This window comes from Amphiura filiformis, chromosome 12 (assembly GCF_039555335.1).
Source record: "Amphiura filiformis chromosome 12, Afil_fr2py, whole genome shotgun sequence".
Lineage (NCBI taxonomy): Eukaryota > Metazoa > Echinodermata > Ophiuroidea > Amphilepidida > Amphiuridae > Amphiura > Amphiura filiformis.
The window spans coordinates 43230920-43250320 of record NC_092639.1 but is presented as its reverse complement, the minus strand read 5'-3'; the positions used below and the strand labels follow the sequence as shown (position 1 = coordinate 43250320).

Sequence of the window (19401 nt, the reverse complement as noted above, 5' to 3'; positions counted from 1 at the left end):
ACCAGAAACTACTTATTGGCACTTCATGCCATCACAGGGTGTGACACAGTCTCAGCCATCTATCACCGGGGAAAGTGTAACCCTTTCTACATGGTACACAAGAAAGGCAAAGATGAATTCCTTGGGACCTTTGCGAAAAGTACGAGTACGCATGATGAGGTACAGAAATAAGGTGAAGGCTTCATCCTTCAGCTTTATGGAGCCAGCAAATATGATTATTAATGAGTACCGCCACATGGTGTCTTGTGGATGTAAGCCTGATGGATGCAAAACTATGACATGTAGTTGCAAGAAACTAGGTCTTCACTGTACAACAATGTGCAGAAAATGCAGTGGCCATATTATTTTGTTGCAACACAGCACCAACCATCAAAGAGGACAATGAAAATGAAACAGCGATCACAGCTGCTGAAGGCACAGAGCCGGCTGATGAACTTTAGAATTAAAGGTACTAGCGGGATACCCGCGTTTCGCGCGGGTCCCCGCTAGATGAGTAAATGGGAGCGTTCACTATAACAGGAAGAATTACTGAATAGGTAGAATCATCGAAAAGATACATTTTATTTATATAAATCTGTCTCTTCTTACATTTCCTTTCTTTTCAGTTTCTTCTACATGGGGCTATTTTGTTCCCATTAAAAAAAATTTGCTGCTTAGCTTGTGATTTTCCGTTTCCATGTTATTTATTTATTTAAACCCGTTCCCATTTTTTTTCTAAATCTGTTATTTGTTACATTTCCCTTTTAGCTTCATTTTTTATTTGCTGTTTGTGATTTCCCGTTTCCATGTTTTTTATTTAATTCTGTTATCATTATTATAGCTTATTTTTTTTTTTTTTTCCTGATTAGTTTCTTTCCTTCTTTGTTTCGTTCCCGTTTCATTTAGTTAATTTAACCCGTTGGCCTAATTACTCGTACCTCTTTTGTCATTTTAATTTCATTTTTCTTTATAGTAGGTCTACCGCTTCATTTTGTTTATACAACACACATATTTTCCCCCGTATACGTCCTCTCATAGCGTGTATGTGGACGTGTTCATCTGTATCATAATCCCGTGACCCGTCCATGTACCTTTTTGTCCTTTAATTTTTATTTATTTTCCTTCTTTCTGTATTATCATGTCCACTGGTCTCTGGCTCGCAAGTCGCATGGCTCTGCGCCGTTTACGCGCGGATTGGCGTAGTGCGAATTACGCTCGCGCGCCGACGTGCTGCCTGCCAGCTGCAGTGACGCGCAGGCTGGCAACTGATTTTCATAACAAAAACCCCGTTTTTACCCATATTTTCACTGTTTTTGCAGCCAATTCTTGACCGATTTCAACCAAATAAAGTCCAGCCAATTTCCCGTATATTCCTCGATCTCCCGTATGAATTTGGCGACATTTGGATCGAAACTGACGGAGCCTTTTACATAAACCACATACATACACACACACATACATACATACATACAACATTAGCTTATTTATAGTAAGATTTCATAACTGGAGCAACGTACCTCTTCAACCACAAATTTTCAATCTGTTGCCATATTTAGCCAATTGAGTTTGGTTTCTATAGTTGGAGGTTTCATCCATATCGTACGGCTCCAGATGCCCTAGTTTGGTCTCAAATTGACTTTGTGATTTTTAAATTACAGATCCGGGCTTTGGAAAGGCGACAAAGTTGGGGCGCCATTTTGGATTTCGGATACCTGCAAGGGTTGAATCATCTTTATAATATGAATTTATAAAGATTCCGCATACCTCAAAACCTATGTTTAGATGCCTTACTTGTGTTTCTAGCTAGTATGGTTTGGAAATTATGAGATAAACATGAAAATGGCGGCCATTTTGGATGTCATCTTGGATTTTGGACACTTGCAAGGGTTGAATCATCTTAATGTGGATTTATAAATGTTCCTTATACCTCAAAACATATGTTTGGGTACCTTATTTGTGTTTCTAGCTAGTATAGTTGGGAAATTATGAAAAAATATGAAAATTGCGGCCATTTTGGACGCCATCTTGGATTTTGGAAAACGCCCACAGGGGATTTGCGGGGACTTTTTATCAGTGATTCTACACAAATTTCTGGACCTATTACAGAAAAAATCAGCTTGTTACAAAAAATGTCCAGGTTAAAACTAATACTATTGGCCTAGTAAACAAAATGGACACTTGCCACCCTAATCATGATACTTTTTTTTGCAGAAACAAACACATTAAATGAAATTGTACCAACGGGCATGAACCATAATGGAGGTATGATTATCAATGTTTTATTCAAATGTCAATATCGTAAAAGTCCTTGATGTTGTTGCTATCGTCACTATCATCATCATATTCATTATCATCATATTCATTATCATCATCATCATCATCATCATCATCATCATCATCATCATCATCATCATCATCATCATCATCATCATTATTATGCAGCCTAATCGCCCAAGGATAGAACTACAGAGACCTACAGACCTGGAGCTGCTATATTATTTTAGAGAGGACGGTCTTACGCCCACACCTATAATTGGCGAGTCGAGGTGGTCACCGTGCGCGCTATACACTCGCGTCTGTAAGCGTTGCTATGGTAGTCTCGCGTGAATGCAATGGAAAATGGACTATTGCACGGGCGCGGAGTGCAATTGTCTTTTTCTAAAAATGGCAAAAATAATCAATAGTAATTGACCAATCAAATGATAAGAATTTTTGTAGGAGTTATATAATTTGTATTCTTTGTAAAATTGTGTATAAATCCCTTAAAAGTGGTGTTTCTGAAATGAACCATTTGAGCAGAAAAACAGGGAAACAGCATTATTGACAAAGTTGAAGCCCCATTGAAATACATCTTACTATAAATAGGCTAATGTTGTATGTGTGTGTGTATCTATGTAGGTGTATAAAGGCTCCGTCAGTTTCGACCAAATTCATACGGGAGATCGAGGAATACACCGAGACGGTAATGCGAAAATTTGGTTGGAAACGGTCAAGAATTGGCCTCAAAATCAGTAAAAATGTATATATGTATAGGCCTATATCATAGTAGTTTAAAAGGTCAGGGCGGGTATATGGGTAACGGGTGTTTGGTAATTAGAGATAGGCCTATAATGAGAACCACCCAACCCGAGAACCGCGAAATCTAGTTGTAAACTATTTTCGCAAACGTTTTTTGCCAAATATTTTGTCAACACTTAAATAACATTATGTTAAAATATTTGCATCCAGCAAACACAGAAATGTTCTTAAAATGTTTTATTCAAAACGTTTCAATAACATTTAAATGTCGGGTTATATAAAGGTCATGAAAACGTTTTTAAAACGTTATTGCAAATATTTTGGCCAAACATTTTTCGTAAAATATTTTTTCAACCCCAAAATAACATTCTGTTTAGAATGTTTTGTATCTAGTTTTCAAAAACGTTTTTAGAATGTTATTTAAACGTTTTTATACCCTTTATATAACCCGACATTTAAACGTTTTCTGTAAAATATTTTGTGTTTGTTGGGCAGTAGATTATCAAAAAATGTTTTTAAATGTTATGAAAACGCTTTATACCCACTAGCGGGATACCCGCGCTTCGCGCGGGTCCCCGCTAGATGAGTAAATGGGAGCGTTCACTATAACAGGAAAAATTACTGAACAGGTAGAATCATTGAAAAGGTACATTTTTATTTATCTAAATCTGTCTCTTCTAACATTTTCTTTTTTAGTTTCCTCTGCTTAGCTTGTGATTTTCCGTTTCCATGTTATTTATTTATTTAACCCAGTTCCCATTATTTTCTAAATCTGTTCTTTCTTACATTTCCTTTTTAGCATCTTTTTTTATTTGCTGCTTGTGATTTCCCGTTTCCGTGTTTTTTATTTAATTCTGTTCTCATTATTTTAGCTTCTTTTTTCTTACATTTCCTGAATAGTTTCTTTCCTTCTTTGTTTCGTTCCCGTTTCATTTAGTTACTTTAACCCGTTGGTCTAATTACTCGTACCTTTTTGTCCTCATTTTAATTTAATTTTTCTTTATAGTACCGCTTCATCCCGTGACCCGTCCATGTACCTTTTTGTCCTTTATTTTTCCTTCTTTCCGTATTATCATGTCCACTGGTCTCTGGCTCGCAGTCGCGTGGCTCTGCGACGTTTACGCGCCCATTGGCGTAGTGCGCATTACGCACGCGTCGCCGACGCGCTGCCGGCCAGCTGCAGTGACGCGTAGGCTGGTAACCGATTTTCATAACAAAAAACCCGTTTTTACCCATTTTTTTACTGTTTTTGCAGCCAATTCTTGACCGTTTTCAACCAAATAAAGTTTAAACACGTCCCCGTATATTTCTCGATCTCCCGTATGAATTTGGTGACATTTGGATCGAAACTGACGGAGCCTTTATAGGCATACATAGATACATAGATAGATAGATAGATAGATACAACATTCCCCTATTTATAGTAAGACTAGCGGGACACCCGCGCTACGCGCAGGTCCCCGCTAGGTGAGTAAATGGGAGCGTTCACTAAAACGGAAGGAATTACTGAACAGGTAGAATCATTGAAAAGGTAAATTTCATTTATCTGAGTCTGACCCTCGTTAAGCCTAAGTTTCCATTTTAGCTTCTTTCTTTCTTGTTAGTTTCTTTTACATGGGCCAATTTTGTTCCATTTTTTAAAAACATTTTGCTGCTAACCCGGGGCTGCTAAGCTTGCGAATTTCCGTTACCATGTTTTTTATTTACTCAATCCCGTTCCCGTTATTTTCTAAATCTGTCCTTTCTTACATTTCCCTGTTGGCTTCATTTTTTATTTGCTGCTTAGCTTGTGATTTCCCGTTTTCATGTTATTTATTTAGTTCTGTCCTCAGTTTAATAGCTTTTTTTATTTAAATCATCTAATTTTATTAGATTTTATTATTCTTTCCTTCTTTAGCGTATTTTATTCCCGTTTTCATTTTCTTACTGTGACTAACTATAACCCACATACTCGTAGGCCTACCTGTTTGTCCTCATTTTGTTTTTTAATTACAGTAGGCCTACCTTTTCATGTTGTTTGTACTTTTTAACACACATCTTTTCCCCGTATTCGGTCGTTCACCCGTATTATCATTCATTACGTGACTCTGCGTCGTTTACTCGCGGCATGGCGTAGTGCTGCGTTACCCGCGCGGTATCGCTGCGCTACGCGAGCGGCTTGGCATTAGATACGCCGGTACGACGCGCATGGCTAGCTTAACAACTGACTCCCTTTTTTTGTTTACCCAGCATAGCAACGGACCACATTTTCACTTATTTTGAGGCCAATTCTTGACCGTTTTCAACCAAATAACTTTTAAACACATCCCCGTATATTCCTCGATCTCCCGTATGAATTTGGCAACATTTGGATCGAAACTGACGGAGCCTTTATAGGCATACATAGATACATACATACATACATAGATACAACATTTCCCTATTTATAGTAAGACTAGCGGGATACCCGCGCTCCGCGCGGGTCCCCGCTAGATGAGTAACTGGGAGCGTTCACTATAACAGGAAAAATTACTGAACAGGTAGAATCATTGAAAACGTACATTTTTATTTATCTAAATCTGTCTCTTCTAACATGTTCTTTTTTAGTTTCCTCTGCTTAGCTTGTGATTTTCCGTTTCCATGTTATTTATTTATTTAACCCAGTTCCCATTATTTTCTAAATCTGTTCTTTCTTATATTTCCCTTTTAGCATCTTTTTTTTTTTTTGCTGCTTGTGATTTCCCGTTTCCATGTTTTTTTTTTTTTTTTGTTCTCATTATTTTAGCTTCTTTTTTCTTACATTTCCTGAATAGTTTCTTTCCTTCTTTGTTTCGTTCCCGTTTCATTTAGTTACTTTAACCCGTTGGTCTAATTACTCGTACCTTTTTGTCCTCATTTTAATTTAATTTTTCTTTATAGTACCGCTTCATCCCGTGACCCGTCCATGTACCTTTTTGTCCTTTATTATTTTTCCTTCTTTCCCTATTATCATGTCCACTGGTCTCTGGCTCGCAAATCGTGTGGCTCTGCGCCGTTTACGCGCGCATTGGCGTAATGCGCATTACGCACGCGACGCCGACGCGCTGCCGGCCAGCTGCAGTGACGCGTAGGCTGGTGACCGATTTTCATAACAAAAACCCCGTTTTTACCCATATTTTCACTGTTTTTTGCAGCCAATTCTTGACCGTTTTCAACCAAATAAAGTTTAAACACGTCCCCGTATATTCTTCGATCTCCCGTATGAATTTGGCGACATTTGGATCGAAACTGACGGAGCCTTTATAGGCATACATAGATAGATACATAGATACATAGATACATACAACATTCCCCTATTTATAGTAAGATAATATACCCTTTATATAACCCGACATTTAAACATTTTCTGACAACCTTTTATAACCTTTTGCGAATGATGTCGAAAACGTTTTGTGTTTGCTGGGTAAGCAGCAAATAAAAAAGAAGCTAAAAGGGAAATGTAAGAATGGACAGATTTAGCAAATAACGGGAACGGGATTGAATTGATAAAAAAACATGGAAACGGAAAATCGCAAGCTTACTTAGCAGCATTTTTTTTAAATGGAACAAAATGTAGAAGAAACTAAACAGAAAGAAAGAAGCTAAAAAACCGTAGGCCTAAGGAGGGTCACACTCAGATAAATAAAATTTACCGTTTCAATTATTCTACCTGTTCAGTAATATCTCCTGTTTTAGTGAACGCTCCCATTTACTCATCTAGCGGGGACCCGCGCGAACCGGGTGTCCCGCTAGTCTTACTATAAATAGGGGAATGTTGTGACTATGTGTGTGGGCATGTCAATGCAAAGGCTCCGTCAATTTCGATCGAAACGTCGCCAAATTCATACGGGAGGTCGGGGAATATACGGAAATGTCCTGTTATTAATTTGGTTGAAAACGGTCAAGAATTGGCCTCAAAATCTGTGAAAATGTGGTCCGTTGCTATCCTAGGTAAACAAAAAAAGGTCAGTTACTAAGCTAGCCCTGCGCGTCACACGGGCGTATCTAATGCCAAGCGCAGCGATACCGCGCGGGTAACGCAGCATCGCCATCGCGCGCGTAAACTAAGCAGAGTCACGTAATGAATGATATTACGGGTGAACGACCGTAGCGTAATAAATACGGGAAAAAGATATGTGTTAAAAAGTACAAACTATAAATAAAAAAGAAAACAAATGAGGACAAACATGCTGTACGAGCATGTGGGTTATAGTTAGTCACAGTATTAGAAAATGAAAACGGAATAAAATAGGCTAAAGAAGGAAAGAAAGAAACTAATCAGGAAATGTAAGGAAAAAAAAGCTATAATAAGATCAGGAAATTAGGAAAAGCTATTAAACTGAGGGCAGAATTAAATAAATAACATGAAAACGGGAATCACAAGCTATGCAGCAAATAAAAAAAGAAGCTAAAAGGGAAATGTAAGAAAGGACAGATTTAGAAAATAACGGGAACGGGATTGGATAAATAAAAAAACATGGTAACGGAAAATCGCAAGCTTTAATAGCAGCTTTTTTTTTAATGGAACAAAATTGGCCCATGTAGAAGAAACTAAAAGAAAGAAAGAAGATCAAATGGAAACGTCGGGTTCAGATAAATAAAATTTACCTTTTCAATGATTCTACCTGTTCAGTAATTCCTCCTGTTTTAGTGAACGCTCCCATTTACTCACCTAGCGGGGACCCGCGCGTAGCGCGGGTGTCCCGCTAGTGTAGGTAATTTATAGACCACTTGGCATCTGACGTCATTGTCCGGCAGTATGCGCGCGCATTATGGCAATTTCAATTGTTCTTTGCCCTGCAGTGTGCGTACGCATCCTAGTCTGCTAAGGGCACGTGCATTTTAAATCGCCCGCCACATTTCATATAGTACAGGAAAGCCATTGAACAGTGTAGCAGCTCGTTCGAGCATATCGAGCAATTGTTTTTGGAAACTTGTTTCACTTGTGGTTTTTTGTTGTGGTTTTGTTTTTCAGAGAGCCAATGCAGGAACGCGTTACACGATTGCCTTCACCAGCAACTTTGTACTGAGCGGTTTTTATATGTTATCGACAAATGTAATTCCAATACGAGCTGTGAATCTCCGGACGACTGTCAGAATGCGTTAAGACAATTAATTACCAAGGTATGTGTCCAAAAAATGATTAGTCACGGTGTATGCCACAACTTACTCGAGAACTCAAGCTTCAAATTTGCACACGATAGTTATACTTCGAGGCTAGAGTCCGAAGCTATCATTTTTTGGTAGATCAGTATTTATTGCTTCGCATGTCAGTGTTTTGTTGATTTTTTTTTTTTGGTTGATAGTTATTTATGATGATTCAACTTTATCTTTTTAGAGCAAGGGTTATGTGGTAGCCTATTTTTAACATTCTATAATTAAGATGAACAACGTTTTTGATCGGCTGTGTTTACTTCCATTGTTGGGGGGGGGGGCACTCACATGTAGAAGGGGACTAAAGGTGCTACGGGTATGTACGGCGGTCTAGGGTCACCTTTTCCTTTAGATCCACATTTTGATTCTTAAGATCCACGTTTGGATCTGCTCAATTATGAAAAAGAAAATGGATTTATTTTAGGTAGCTCCACAGCCAGTTCACATTTCAGTTCATCAAGCCCTTATGTTGCCCGAAAATCAGTTAATAGTTCCCAAAGTTCCCCTCCCGAAACCAAAATTAAAGTTGAGTGCCCCCCAACCACCATTGCTTTACACTAGTGTGTGAGCTCGGGGGGTTTTACGGTACCACTTGGGGGAGGGCAAAGCTGCACTTTTACCATAGGTAGTTGACATCATGGGCTACACAAAAATAGCTATAGCAATTAAACCGGAGTAGCTTTTGGTTATTGGTGGGAAAAAGTCATATAACTGGTAGCAGTGCAGCTTTGGGCTTTGCCCCCCCCCCCCCACCCCCAACTTGTACCAAACACCCCATCTGAGGGTGTTGGCTCACACGCTACACGGTGTCATGCTTCATAAATGTGTACTAGATTTCGATAGCACTAACTCTAGCCTCGAATGTGAAGCTATTCGATGAGTAAACTCCTAGCTAGACTTATAAGCCCCGGGTGTTTTATGAAGTGCGCCCCTTCGGATGTCGACTCATTATCAAAAGTACCGATTCCATGGGTTTGAAACCTTTATGTGACAAGACTGGTATATCAAAATGCAAAATAGGATTCACCGAATTTTTGTAGATAAATGTTGTGAAAGGATGTAAACTCCAATTATTGCAATTCAAATATGATCCAATGTTGGATTTGGAGGCAGCTGGCTATTCAATAAACATGAAAACTGATGGGTACCACTCATTTTGATACAGCCTGTAGCCTAATCCGTGTTTGTTTCTGAATACCACAGGTACATGCGCACATTACCCACAGTATGTTCTTCTGCTATTGTCGACCAGATGAGCCTCATAAGGAATGTCTATATGTAAGAGAAAATCTGCACCCACAATGTGCACGGGGTGATCAATTGGTGGAGGTACCGAATTGCTTGGACCTGAGAGAAAGATGTTATCGGACAGACCTGTGCAGGTAAGACCGGTGGTATCACTATATGAAACCCTGCAAATAATCTATCTCGATGTACAAAATACAACCCTATTATTAGCATTTTGCTCCTGTTTTGCCAGATGAAATATATGCCTCAATCCCATTAAACATGTTAAACCATTCTTTTGTTTATTCAAACAACAGTCAACATGGTCACAAAGAAGGACATGTCACCAGTGGTCTATTATACTCCATGTTCTAGAAATATACAGTACAATATTTGTTTTGCATTAAAAATATTATCCTATTTTTTTTTTTTTTGTAAATGAAGACGGTAAAGATGGTGAAAATCTATATAAAAATTACCTAGAACCCCGCTAAAGAGCTGTTTCGTTTTTATGGTAATCTTCTATTGTCTTAAAGGAGTATTTCGTGATCCTAGCATCCTCTATTTATGTCATTTTTCATTGGATATCCACGAAAAAAACCTATTCCCAAAATTTCAGTTGATTCGGATTTTGCGTTCGCGAGTTATGCATGATTATGTGTATTACACTGCTCCATAGACAATGCGTTGTAATTTCGTTCTGGTGCACCAGAACGAAATTCAAATTTCACGATATCTTTGCTAAACGAATTAATCTGCAAGAAATATTTTGTACATAAACATTATGTAGCCAGAGGTTTCCAGTGATATAAAAATCTCAACTTTTTTTGAGAAAAGTGGGGGATGAGGCTGTGGATCACGAAATGCCCTTTTAAATAAACTCTGGGGTTTTATGCGGAAACTTTATATAAAAGGTGAAAACCCCGACGTCTATACAAGAAACATTGCACTGACACCGATACCATGCGCATGCAGTCAAAATCGATTATGTATTGTCCACATTGTCCGTGTATTGTCGTATTTCTGTTTGTAGAAACACGCAATTTAATGACAATTTAGCGCTATAATAAACAGTTATGTTTTTAAGCAGATAAAATTCCAAAATATGGTACATTTTCTGTCTTCGCTTGTTATGATTTTGGGCTATTCGATTTGAAATCCACATTACCCCTGTGGAAGATTTAGCTAAAGCCTTCCACGGAGGGAGTAAAAGTTTTAGATAGAATCGACAGTTGGGTAACTTCCACTTGAAATACTCACTCCATTTGTGCAAGATATCGGTAAAGCCATAATACAGGGGGTGTATGGGTTTCAAAATGATTAACTCTGATGACCAATTACATTTGCAAAACATACTCCCCCTGTGGAAGATATTTCCAAATCTTCCACAGGGATAGTGTGGATTTTAAATGGAATAGTCCATTGTTAATTCTATAGCCGATATGTTGGATTTGTCTATGAGTCGGGTGGCTGATTGGTCTAGAGCGCTAGAAGTATACTGTAGCAACGATAGCGGCTATTTGCGTCGTGGTTCGAGGCCTACCTCTGCCAAACTAAATTTCCCCTTTTTAAAAATTTCATATTAGGGAAATGGGGCTGGGTGAATTAAAGTATGGCGTAGGTGGGGTGTAGGGAGGAGTGCATGCTGAACAAGTGAAAGAGTGCGGAATTCACGTACGGTTGAACTTCATTCGATTGTCAAAATGTTCATAAACTCTCGCTAATTTAATAAGTGACTTAAATATTTAATAAGATTGTCACTTTTATTTTCAGAAACAGTTTTGAAGCCTACCAAGAGTTCTGTAAAATGGCGCCTAATTCTGCAAGTGGTTGTGAATACAGTTTCGGTCACTGCAGGGAAGCATACATTGGCATACTTGGTACTCCTATAGCCGCCAGTTGTTCATGCGAAGGAAGCGGCAAAGACCTTGACAAATGTTTTGATCATTTCAATATTGTGTTTAGAAATTCATGTTTTGGTACGTATTATAATGACTAATTGACTAATTAAAATAGGGGACAAAGTTTGTGGATGATATACTTTATTGGATTGTTTGCTAATAAAAACTCATTTACTATTGCTTTAACTTGAAGTTGTGATGTACTGTTTTACGATATTTGGCCATAATTTGTATGCTAGATTAGATCCAACAGAAAGTTTATAACGTTTTGCATGGTTTTTTTTCTCTCTTGTTCCTGTAACATAAACACCTCAACAATGGTTTGGAAAGTTTTTCAAGCATCTATATCTACAATTATGGACATGTACATATCGTGTTGCATATCAATGAATAGCTACTTTATTCCCCTTTACAATGTCACCACATTTGAAACAATCACTTTTTTCACGGCTGAGTACACGTCTTGTGCATGAAGTGGGGTCTCAAACAGAATGTGCCAAATTGGGCTATTCCAGAAATGTGGATGGAAACAGCCAGGCACCTCTTCATCATGCTGCTCACCAGCCTGGTAACGCATTGCTGTGGGATGGCATTCCATTCTTCAACAAGGATTCGTCGCAGGTCATTCAATGTGGTTGCATTGGCTACTCTGGCACGCACAGAACGACCAGCTGGTCCCACTACAAGTGTTCAATTGAGGTCTGGACTGATGGCAGACCATTCCATTATCTCTATACTCCCATCTTCTGTAGGTAGTCGTTGACAACCATGGCTCTGTGGCGGGCATTGTCATCTTGGAGGATTGTATTAGGTCCCAGATTGTGAAAATATGGGACTGCAGCTTGCTGCACAGAATAATGGTCAATTTGGCACATTCTGTTTGAGATCCCACTATATTCACAAGACGTGTACTCAGGTGTGAAAAAAGTGATTGTTTCAAATGTGGTGTCATTGTAAAGGAGAATAAAGTAGCTATCCATTGGTATGCAACACGATACGAACATGTCACAAATAATAGATATAGACGCTTGAAAATCTGTCCAAATTGTTTTTGAGGAGTTTAATTAAATCCAAAATCCGCCCCAAAACACCCAAGACACCATTTGTAGAATAAGCACCGACTATTTTTGCACAAAATTTTAATTCTAGAAAGTTTTGGTGTTAAGATTAATGGTTACACTTCCAATTAGTGTACCAATTCACGCTAATTTAAAGTCGATAGCTATCAGTGCTGAAGCGATCCCATATAAAAATGCAATTTCTTCAGTATAACAATCACCCATAAAATTGTGATTGGGTTTTTCTTCATGTAAATTATAGTATACGTGTACGTGCTGCATACTCTGGGTGCATTTTCAGCATTTTGGTGTATTAATGGCCCTCAATTTCGTGAACATTTGGTTTAATAAAGGGTGTTTTTTCATAATTTACTCGGAAAAGTTCAATTTTTCATCGTTTTTAGCAATATTGTCCACTTTTTTTTTTATAAGTTCGGGTCTGTTTATCGTCAAGTTTGGTTTAAAGTCAGGCAGTTTTTCGGAGTCTCATCCGCACATCCCTAACCCAAACCAATGTTCTCAGTGTATCGTAGGCTCCTTCTGATTCTTTCTTGCGGCCCTAGAGAATCAGAAAGAGAACTTTACAGTGTTGTGAGTAAGACATAAAAACTGGTTGGAATCAGCCATTTTCTCTGGTTATTTTCTCAGAACCATGACAACGAAGAAAGGTACATGTAGTAATCTGATATTATCATGTACAGATCAGAGGTGGGTGGACAGGATATGAAGACATTATGAATAAAACAATTAATCGAGAAGTAAAAAAAAAAAAAAAAAGGAAAAAATAGAATAAAAAACATCCCAGAGCCCAGAGGTTATGCAAAACACGGGATAGAATAAACAAAAGCGCAGAATAATTTTACCAAGACTTATATTACAGTAAAACCCCAGTACCTGACAATGCCTGATGTAAATCTGTAGGTCCAGAACATGAAGAGGAAGATATCTTTCATGTGGGAGCAGATGAGGTGGAATCATCTTTGAAGTCAATGAATAATGGAAAATCTCCAGGGCCAGATGATATCGTGGCAGACATGCTTAAGTGTGGAGGAGATACAGTCATCCAAGCATTGGGAAATATCTAAGAACCAACACTATTGGAAGAGTGCTAATGTTATTATTCTGCACAGAAAAAGACGACAATAAAGATCATCAACTACCGGCCAATTAGCCTTCTCTCGCAACTCGTCACCAAAGTAGAGAGATTGCGATTTCAAAACGAACATATCGAACGCAAGTGGAACTTGTTCAAAATCACTCTCCTGTGACGTGATTTTGAATAGATTGCACCGGCGTTTGATACTACTTTTTTAAATCGCAATCTCTCTAGTGATCACAAACACAAACAGAATGACCACTCAACTTAATGACCTGCACGAGCCGGATTCAGGAGCAATTTATTCACAATTGATCACTTACAGGCAGTGGATCAACTTGTTGAATAATCTAGGGAATGCCCTTATGCCTTCCTTTTTGTGGATTATGAAAAAGCTTTTGATTCGGTGAAAAACAAATGCAGTCATCCACGCACTCGAAAACAAAGGCAAAATCACAATTTATATTAAGACCATTCAGGAAATCTATACCAGTGCCACAGCTATACCATGGTTATACTAAGACTTCATAAGGACAGTGAACCTATTTTTATCAGAAGGGGAGTTCGTCAGGGAGATACCAAGTCACCCATGTTGTTAGCACTTATCCTAGGTATCCTTATCCTTGGTAGGTGATTGAACTGGGTGAATAAAGACATTATGTAAATGGAAACCAATTCAACATCTAAGGTTTGCAGATGACATTGTGATCATATCTGGAGATGCAGCCGAGTTGGAAGAAATGTTAACTGATTTGACCAACGAGAGAGGAAAGTGGGGCTAATGTCATTTTCAAAATGTATGCAGATAACAAGGAAATCGATATTGGAAGTGAAACACTTGAACAGGTATTCAAATACACATTAATCTAGGACAAGACAAGTAGGATACAAAGACATACAGATAAAAGCATGCCAAATTGTCTGAAAAGAAAGCTTTTAAATCATTGCATCGCTCTTATCGAAATTAAACAAAGATATGGAAAGGACACTACAGACTACACAAAGAAGTATGGAAAGGGTGATGCTGGGGTATACAAGGAGAAACAAAAAAAAAAACCCCACTTGGATTAAGGAACAAAAAGAGGAAAGGATGTGTTAACAACAATAAAAAAAAGAATTAAATGGAGGTGGGCTAGACATCTGGGCAGGTTAACAGATAGAAGATGAAGTCCGCTCACACAATTGAGTGGCAACCGTCATATAAAGCAAGACAAAGAGGAAAACCTCGAGCTATATATAGATGGAGAGATGAGCTGGTCAATTGGGAGAGGCCTATGCCTAGCAATGGGATGATATGAGCTGATGATGACCAATAATATCATATACCAGATGGTAATTCTGGAAAGGATGCATGACTATGACAAAATTCCTTGGAGTAACATTTGAAAATCTTACTTTCATAAACAACATCTCAAAGAATATATCTAGAGGTGTAGGTGTAATAACCCAACTGAAACATTTTGTTCCCGAGCGAATAATGTATTGCACTTTAAGGTTGGACAAAGAAACGTATAAAGTTGTTCTCTAAAACCAAGTATTCTCAGCAATCAAATAGCGCAGTGAGAGAAATGTTGGTGCTTTGTATGTAGCTTTATTACATTATTTTTGTGTGTTTATAAATTATACACATTTTTAGAACTTAATCCGTTTGAAAATCCTTTGTTTAGGCCTATATCCTTTTTACGCACCGTGTTCACAAGATCAAAACGCGTTCCATGTTTTTTTTTTCAAATGTGCGCCCCGTATAAAACCACGCCGAGTGACTGATTGTTTCTCCGTTTTTGTATTGTACTTCAAATCGATCAAAGAAATAATGTTGCCATTCATCAGAACCAAATGCAGTACCAATTAAATTTTTTTGAGGGAACATTTACGAGAATCGTGCACGACAAAAAAACGTTTTGTTACATTATCGATATCTTGATTGTGGAACGTTAATTTTGACATCTAACTACCTACATTATTTCTCAACTTTCTGTCAATCGCTCTCCAAATTGAAGCTACTTTTGCAAAAAAGAAAAACTCGATGCGTCCGACATTGCAGAGGCAATGCGCTTGTTTATCATAACAGCCTGTTAGATACACTATTGCATATAGTCAGTTTGAGATAAACAATTTCCGAAGCACCTCTGTGGCGAATCGATTAGCGCGCTGTACTCAAACTCGACTATGTAATAGTTTTGAGCTGGAAAACTTCGGTATACGGGTTCGAGTCCCTATGTGGTCCAATTCCATTATTTTCTTTTTCTCTCTCTCTCTCTCTTTTCTTTTTCTGTCATCTTTCTTGTTCGTTTCTTTGTTTCTGACTGCAGTGATTGATTGTTTTCACATTCATGCATTTAAAAACATTAAATATTGGTCCGATATTCAGGTGTAAATAATTTCTCCCCTAATTCCCTTTTGGGGGAAAGGGCAAGGGCCTTGGGTTAGGTTAGTTGGGCTTGGGTGGGTTTGTATACATGTAGTAAGGTTGAGGGATGTGTTAGAGTTCGTGTAAGGGTAGGAAAAACATTAAAGGTATGAAGTATGACTGCATGTTCTCCACCCAGTGGATGGATGTACTATTTACACCCACAACATGCATAATGTCATTTTATACGCATTTTTACATACACCCCACAGTGTGCATGATACCCTCCCCGTGTAGCTCTTGTCGGTATGAGTAGAGGTGTGTGTAGGTCAATTATACAACTTATATAGGCCAATATTATGTTACGGAGCGTTGTTTCAGGCCTTTTGAGCATCTCCTCATTCAAATGTGCATTTATTTTTGTAATATTTTGCAGTAAGTTTTCGAAAATATTTTGAATGCTATGATAACGTTTTTAACCATATACCCAGCCTTTGCGAATAATGTCAAAAATGTTTTGTGTTTGCTGGGTTACCGGATACTCATTTTTTACTATGATATGTATTATTCTGTAGATAGAGCCAGGCATGCTTATTACTCTTCTAGCGATCAAGGATTCCAAGCCCCAGCTGGTAAGGCATTGTACAGTGATTCCATCCACAACCTTCCAATTATGAGTTGGAGCTCGTTCCACTTGGCCACCATGCTTGTAACTCCGTTTTGAAAAATGTTTTGGCTTAAAAGAACATCAATGGATCGAAATCATGTTTATTTCCCAACGGTGCCATTACATAGAAAGTTACAGCCATTTATAAGAAGTACGGCCCATTGTTTGCAAAATGTATTCATACCATTAGTAGTGACGGAATGTTTTCAAGATGGTTTCCACCTGTATTAGCCCTATTTTATGTTACTCACCCTGTATCTTTTCTCTTTCTTCCTCTCATGGCATTTCCTTTTTCCTTTTTATAGGATGTAATCTCGGTTTGGAGCCCATCAAAATAGATCACAAAGTCATACCAGGACAAATAGTTCGGGTAAGAACGTGCATGCCCCACATGAGAGCTGCTTGAGCAGTTGGCCTTCCGGAGCCAACTCTCAGGGTGGCGTATCACTAGGTTGGTCCGTTAGGCACACATGCTTTCCCAGCAAACACAAAAAACGTTTTTAAAACGTTTTAAATAAGTTATATTTTGGGTTTTGGTTTAGGTAAAAACGTTTTAATAACATTAAAATGTCGGGTTATATAAAGGTCATGAAATCGTTTTGTATGAAAACACACGACAACAATATTTTTAAAATGTTTTCGAAATGTCATTAAACTATTTTTGGAAACATTTTTGGCCAAATATTTTGTCAACACTTAAATAACATTATGTTAAAATATTAATACACACAGCAAACACAGAAATGTTCTTCAAATGTTCTTTACAAAACATAGCATTTAAATGTCGGGATATATAATGGTCGTGGAAACATGTTATTGTAAATATTTTGGGGAAAAGTGACATTTTTTGCAAAATATTTTTTCAACCCCAAAATAACATTCTGTTCAGAATTATTTGTACCAAATTAAAAAAATGTTTTTAGAATGTTATTAAAACGTTTTTATACCCTTTATATTACCCGACATTCAAATGTTTTCTGTAAAACATTTGTGTTTGCTGTGCAGTAAATTACCAACAAATGTTATTTAAAGTTATGAAAACGTTTTATACCATTAATGTACCCTTTATATAACCCGACATTTAAACGTTTTCTGACAACCGTTTATAACTTTTTGCGAATGATGTCGAAAACGTTTTGTGTTTGCTGGGTTGGTCCATAGAAAACACACGACTCAGAAGTACGCGTTAATCCCGGGGGATGGGGATGATTTGTATTAATTTGTGTGCAATTAATATATTTTCACCGTACTCTCTCTGTTAGCTTCCCAAGTGGACTACTTACTTTGGATTGCGGTTAATAGGTCTGTCACACTACGACGGACTGGATTAACGTACATCACCGAATACAAAAATATTTTATTCGGTGGAAAAATCACCAGTCCGGCAGAAGATTCGGTGGGATTTTGGGTCCGATTCCCGTTCGTCTCTCTATGCGTTGTGGCCGCTAATAACCCTGCAGGCGTCTTATATCCGATCGTTCAACGTCCGACAAATGACCGGATTTGGGGTCCGATTCCCGTTCGTTTCTCTATGCGTTGTGGCCGCTAATAATCCTGCAGGCGTCTTATATTCGATCGTTCAACGTCCGACAAATGACCGGATTTGGGGGTCAACGTCCGACAAATGTACGGATTTTGGGATCCGATTCCCGTTCGTCTCTCTATGCGTTGTGGCCGCTAATAATCCTGCAGGCGTTTTATATTCAATCGTTCAACGTCCGACAAATAACCGGCGAATCCGTGGCATGTGGCACCAACAGGGACGTCCACACTATCAGAAAAGTGGGGAGGAGAGGGTGTTTGAGAGGGTTTTGACCCCTTAGAGGCAGTGACGTAGCAAGCACTTTTTCAGAGGGTGAACAAAGTGGGGAAAGACAACTTTAAGGGGGAAAACTTTGACGAAAATGGTCAAATATTGGCTAATAAGTACAAAAGGGCTACAAATCTGATATATCAGGGCAACCAGAGTCCGGGGGCAATAGAGGTGAGAAACCTTTGGACAATGAAGGCCCAATTGAAGCCATTTGTCATTTTTTAGATCAATTTTAGCACTATTATTGGGTACTATTTTAGTTTGAAACAGCCGCAAATTGGTGAAACGAAAGCCTAATTAAAGCCATTGAAAAGTTTTCACAATTATTGTATAATATAAACAATTGTTTTAAAAATAACACGTGGATGTCCATAGCAGAAGCAAAAAGGAAGACTTGTCCATTTTTCAAAATGAAGGTCCAATTGAAGCCATTTGCATGGGGACTGTAGGGCCTATTAGGCCTGGGCCTATTGTGTAAAAATTTAGTTTTAAAAATGGAAAATTTGGACACTTGTTTTTGGTGCATCATTTTTACACTATTATTGCCTTAAAAAAAAAAAACAAAGAAGGCCCGAACTGAATTTGCAAAATTTAAAATGTTACACTGATCCACTGACACTTTAAGATATAAGACTTCAGACTCGTAATTTCAGGTAAAGCATGCATGGATTGATATGTTAAAGTCAGTAATAGACCTAAGTCCGTCTTAAATACTGATTTTGGTGACAAAATGGGAGTACAAAATGTTACGGGCCCTACATATCGACGGGCCGGCAGTAATTTTTACAGGCTTTTGGGCCAAGGAACGACATTTAAAGCACTGCCTATAATAATCACAGGCCTATACTTAGGCTTACTATATACTATCCTGGGCCTACTCAATAACATACAATTTAACATTTTCCATGTTTTCTCTTCTTTTTTCTTTCTTGTCAATCACTAAAACTGGTAGGAATTTGATATTGCGTCCTCTACCCTTCAGAAAGTGCCCCTCCCTCAACATGCTCAATACTACTTACCTGCATAGGCCTACTAAATTACGTGCAATTTAACTTTTTCTCTTCTCTTCTCTCTTCAATTTTTCTCACTTTCTTTTCTTTTTTCTCTCCTTTCCCCCTTTTTTCTACTTGTCAGTCACTAA

General features: G+C 38.1%; 1 protein-coding gene across 1 annotated transcript in view; it reads left to right on the top strand.

The window, feature by feature from the left end:
• The window catches only part of LOC140165377 (GDNF family receptor alpha-4-like), a 44294-nt gene that overhangs the window by 11668 nt on the left and 13225 nt on the right, over positions 1 to 19401 (top strand). Inside the window, exons 3-8 of the mRNA XM_072188698.1 lie at positions 2191 to 2241; positions 7970 to 8118; positions 9352 to 9530; positions 11149 to 11354; positions 16356 to 16412; positions 16753 to 16817. Coding sequence (XP_072044799.1) covers positions 2226 to 2241; positions 7970 to 8118; positions 9352 to 9530; positions 11149 to 11354; positions 16356 to 16412; positions 16753 to 16817 — 672 coding nt within the window. The 5' untranslated portion in view covers positions 2191 to 2225. The remainder of the gene's footprint in view (positions 1 to 2190; positions 2242 to 7969; positions 8119 to 9351; positions 9531 to 11148; positions 11355 to 16355; positions 16413 to 16752; positions 16818 to 19401) is intronic.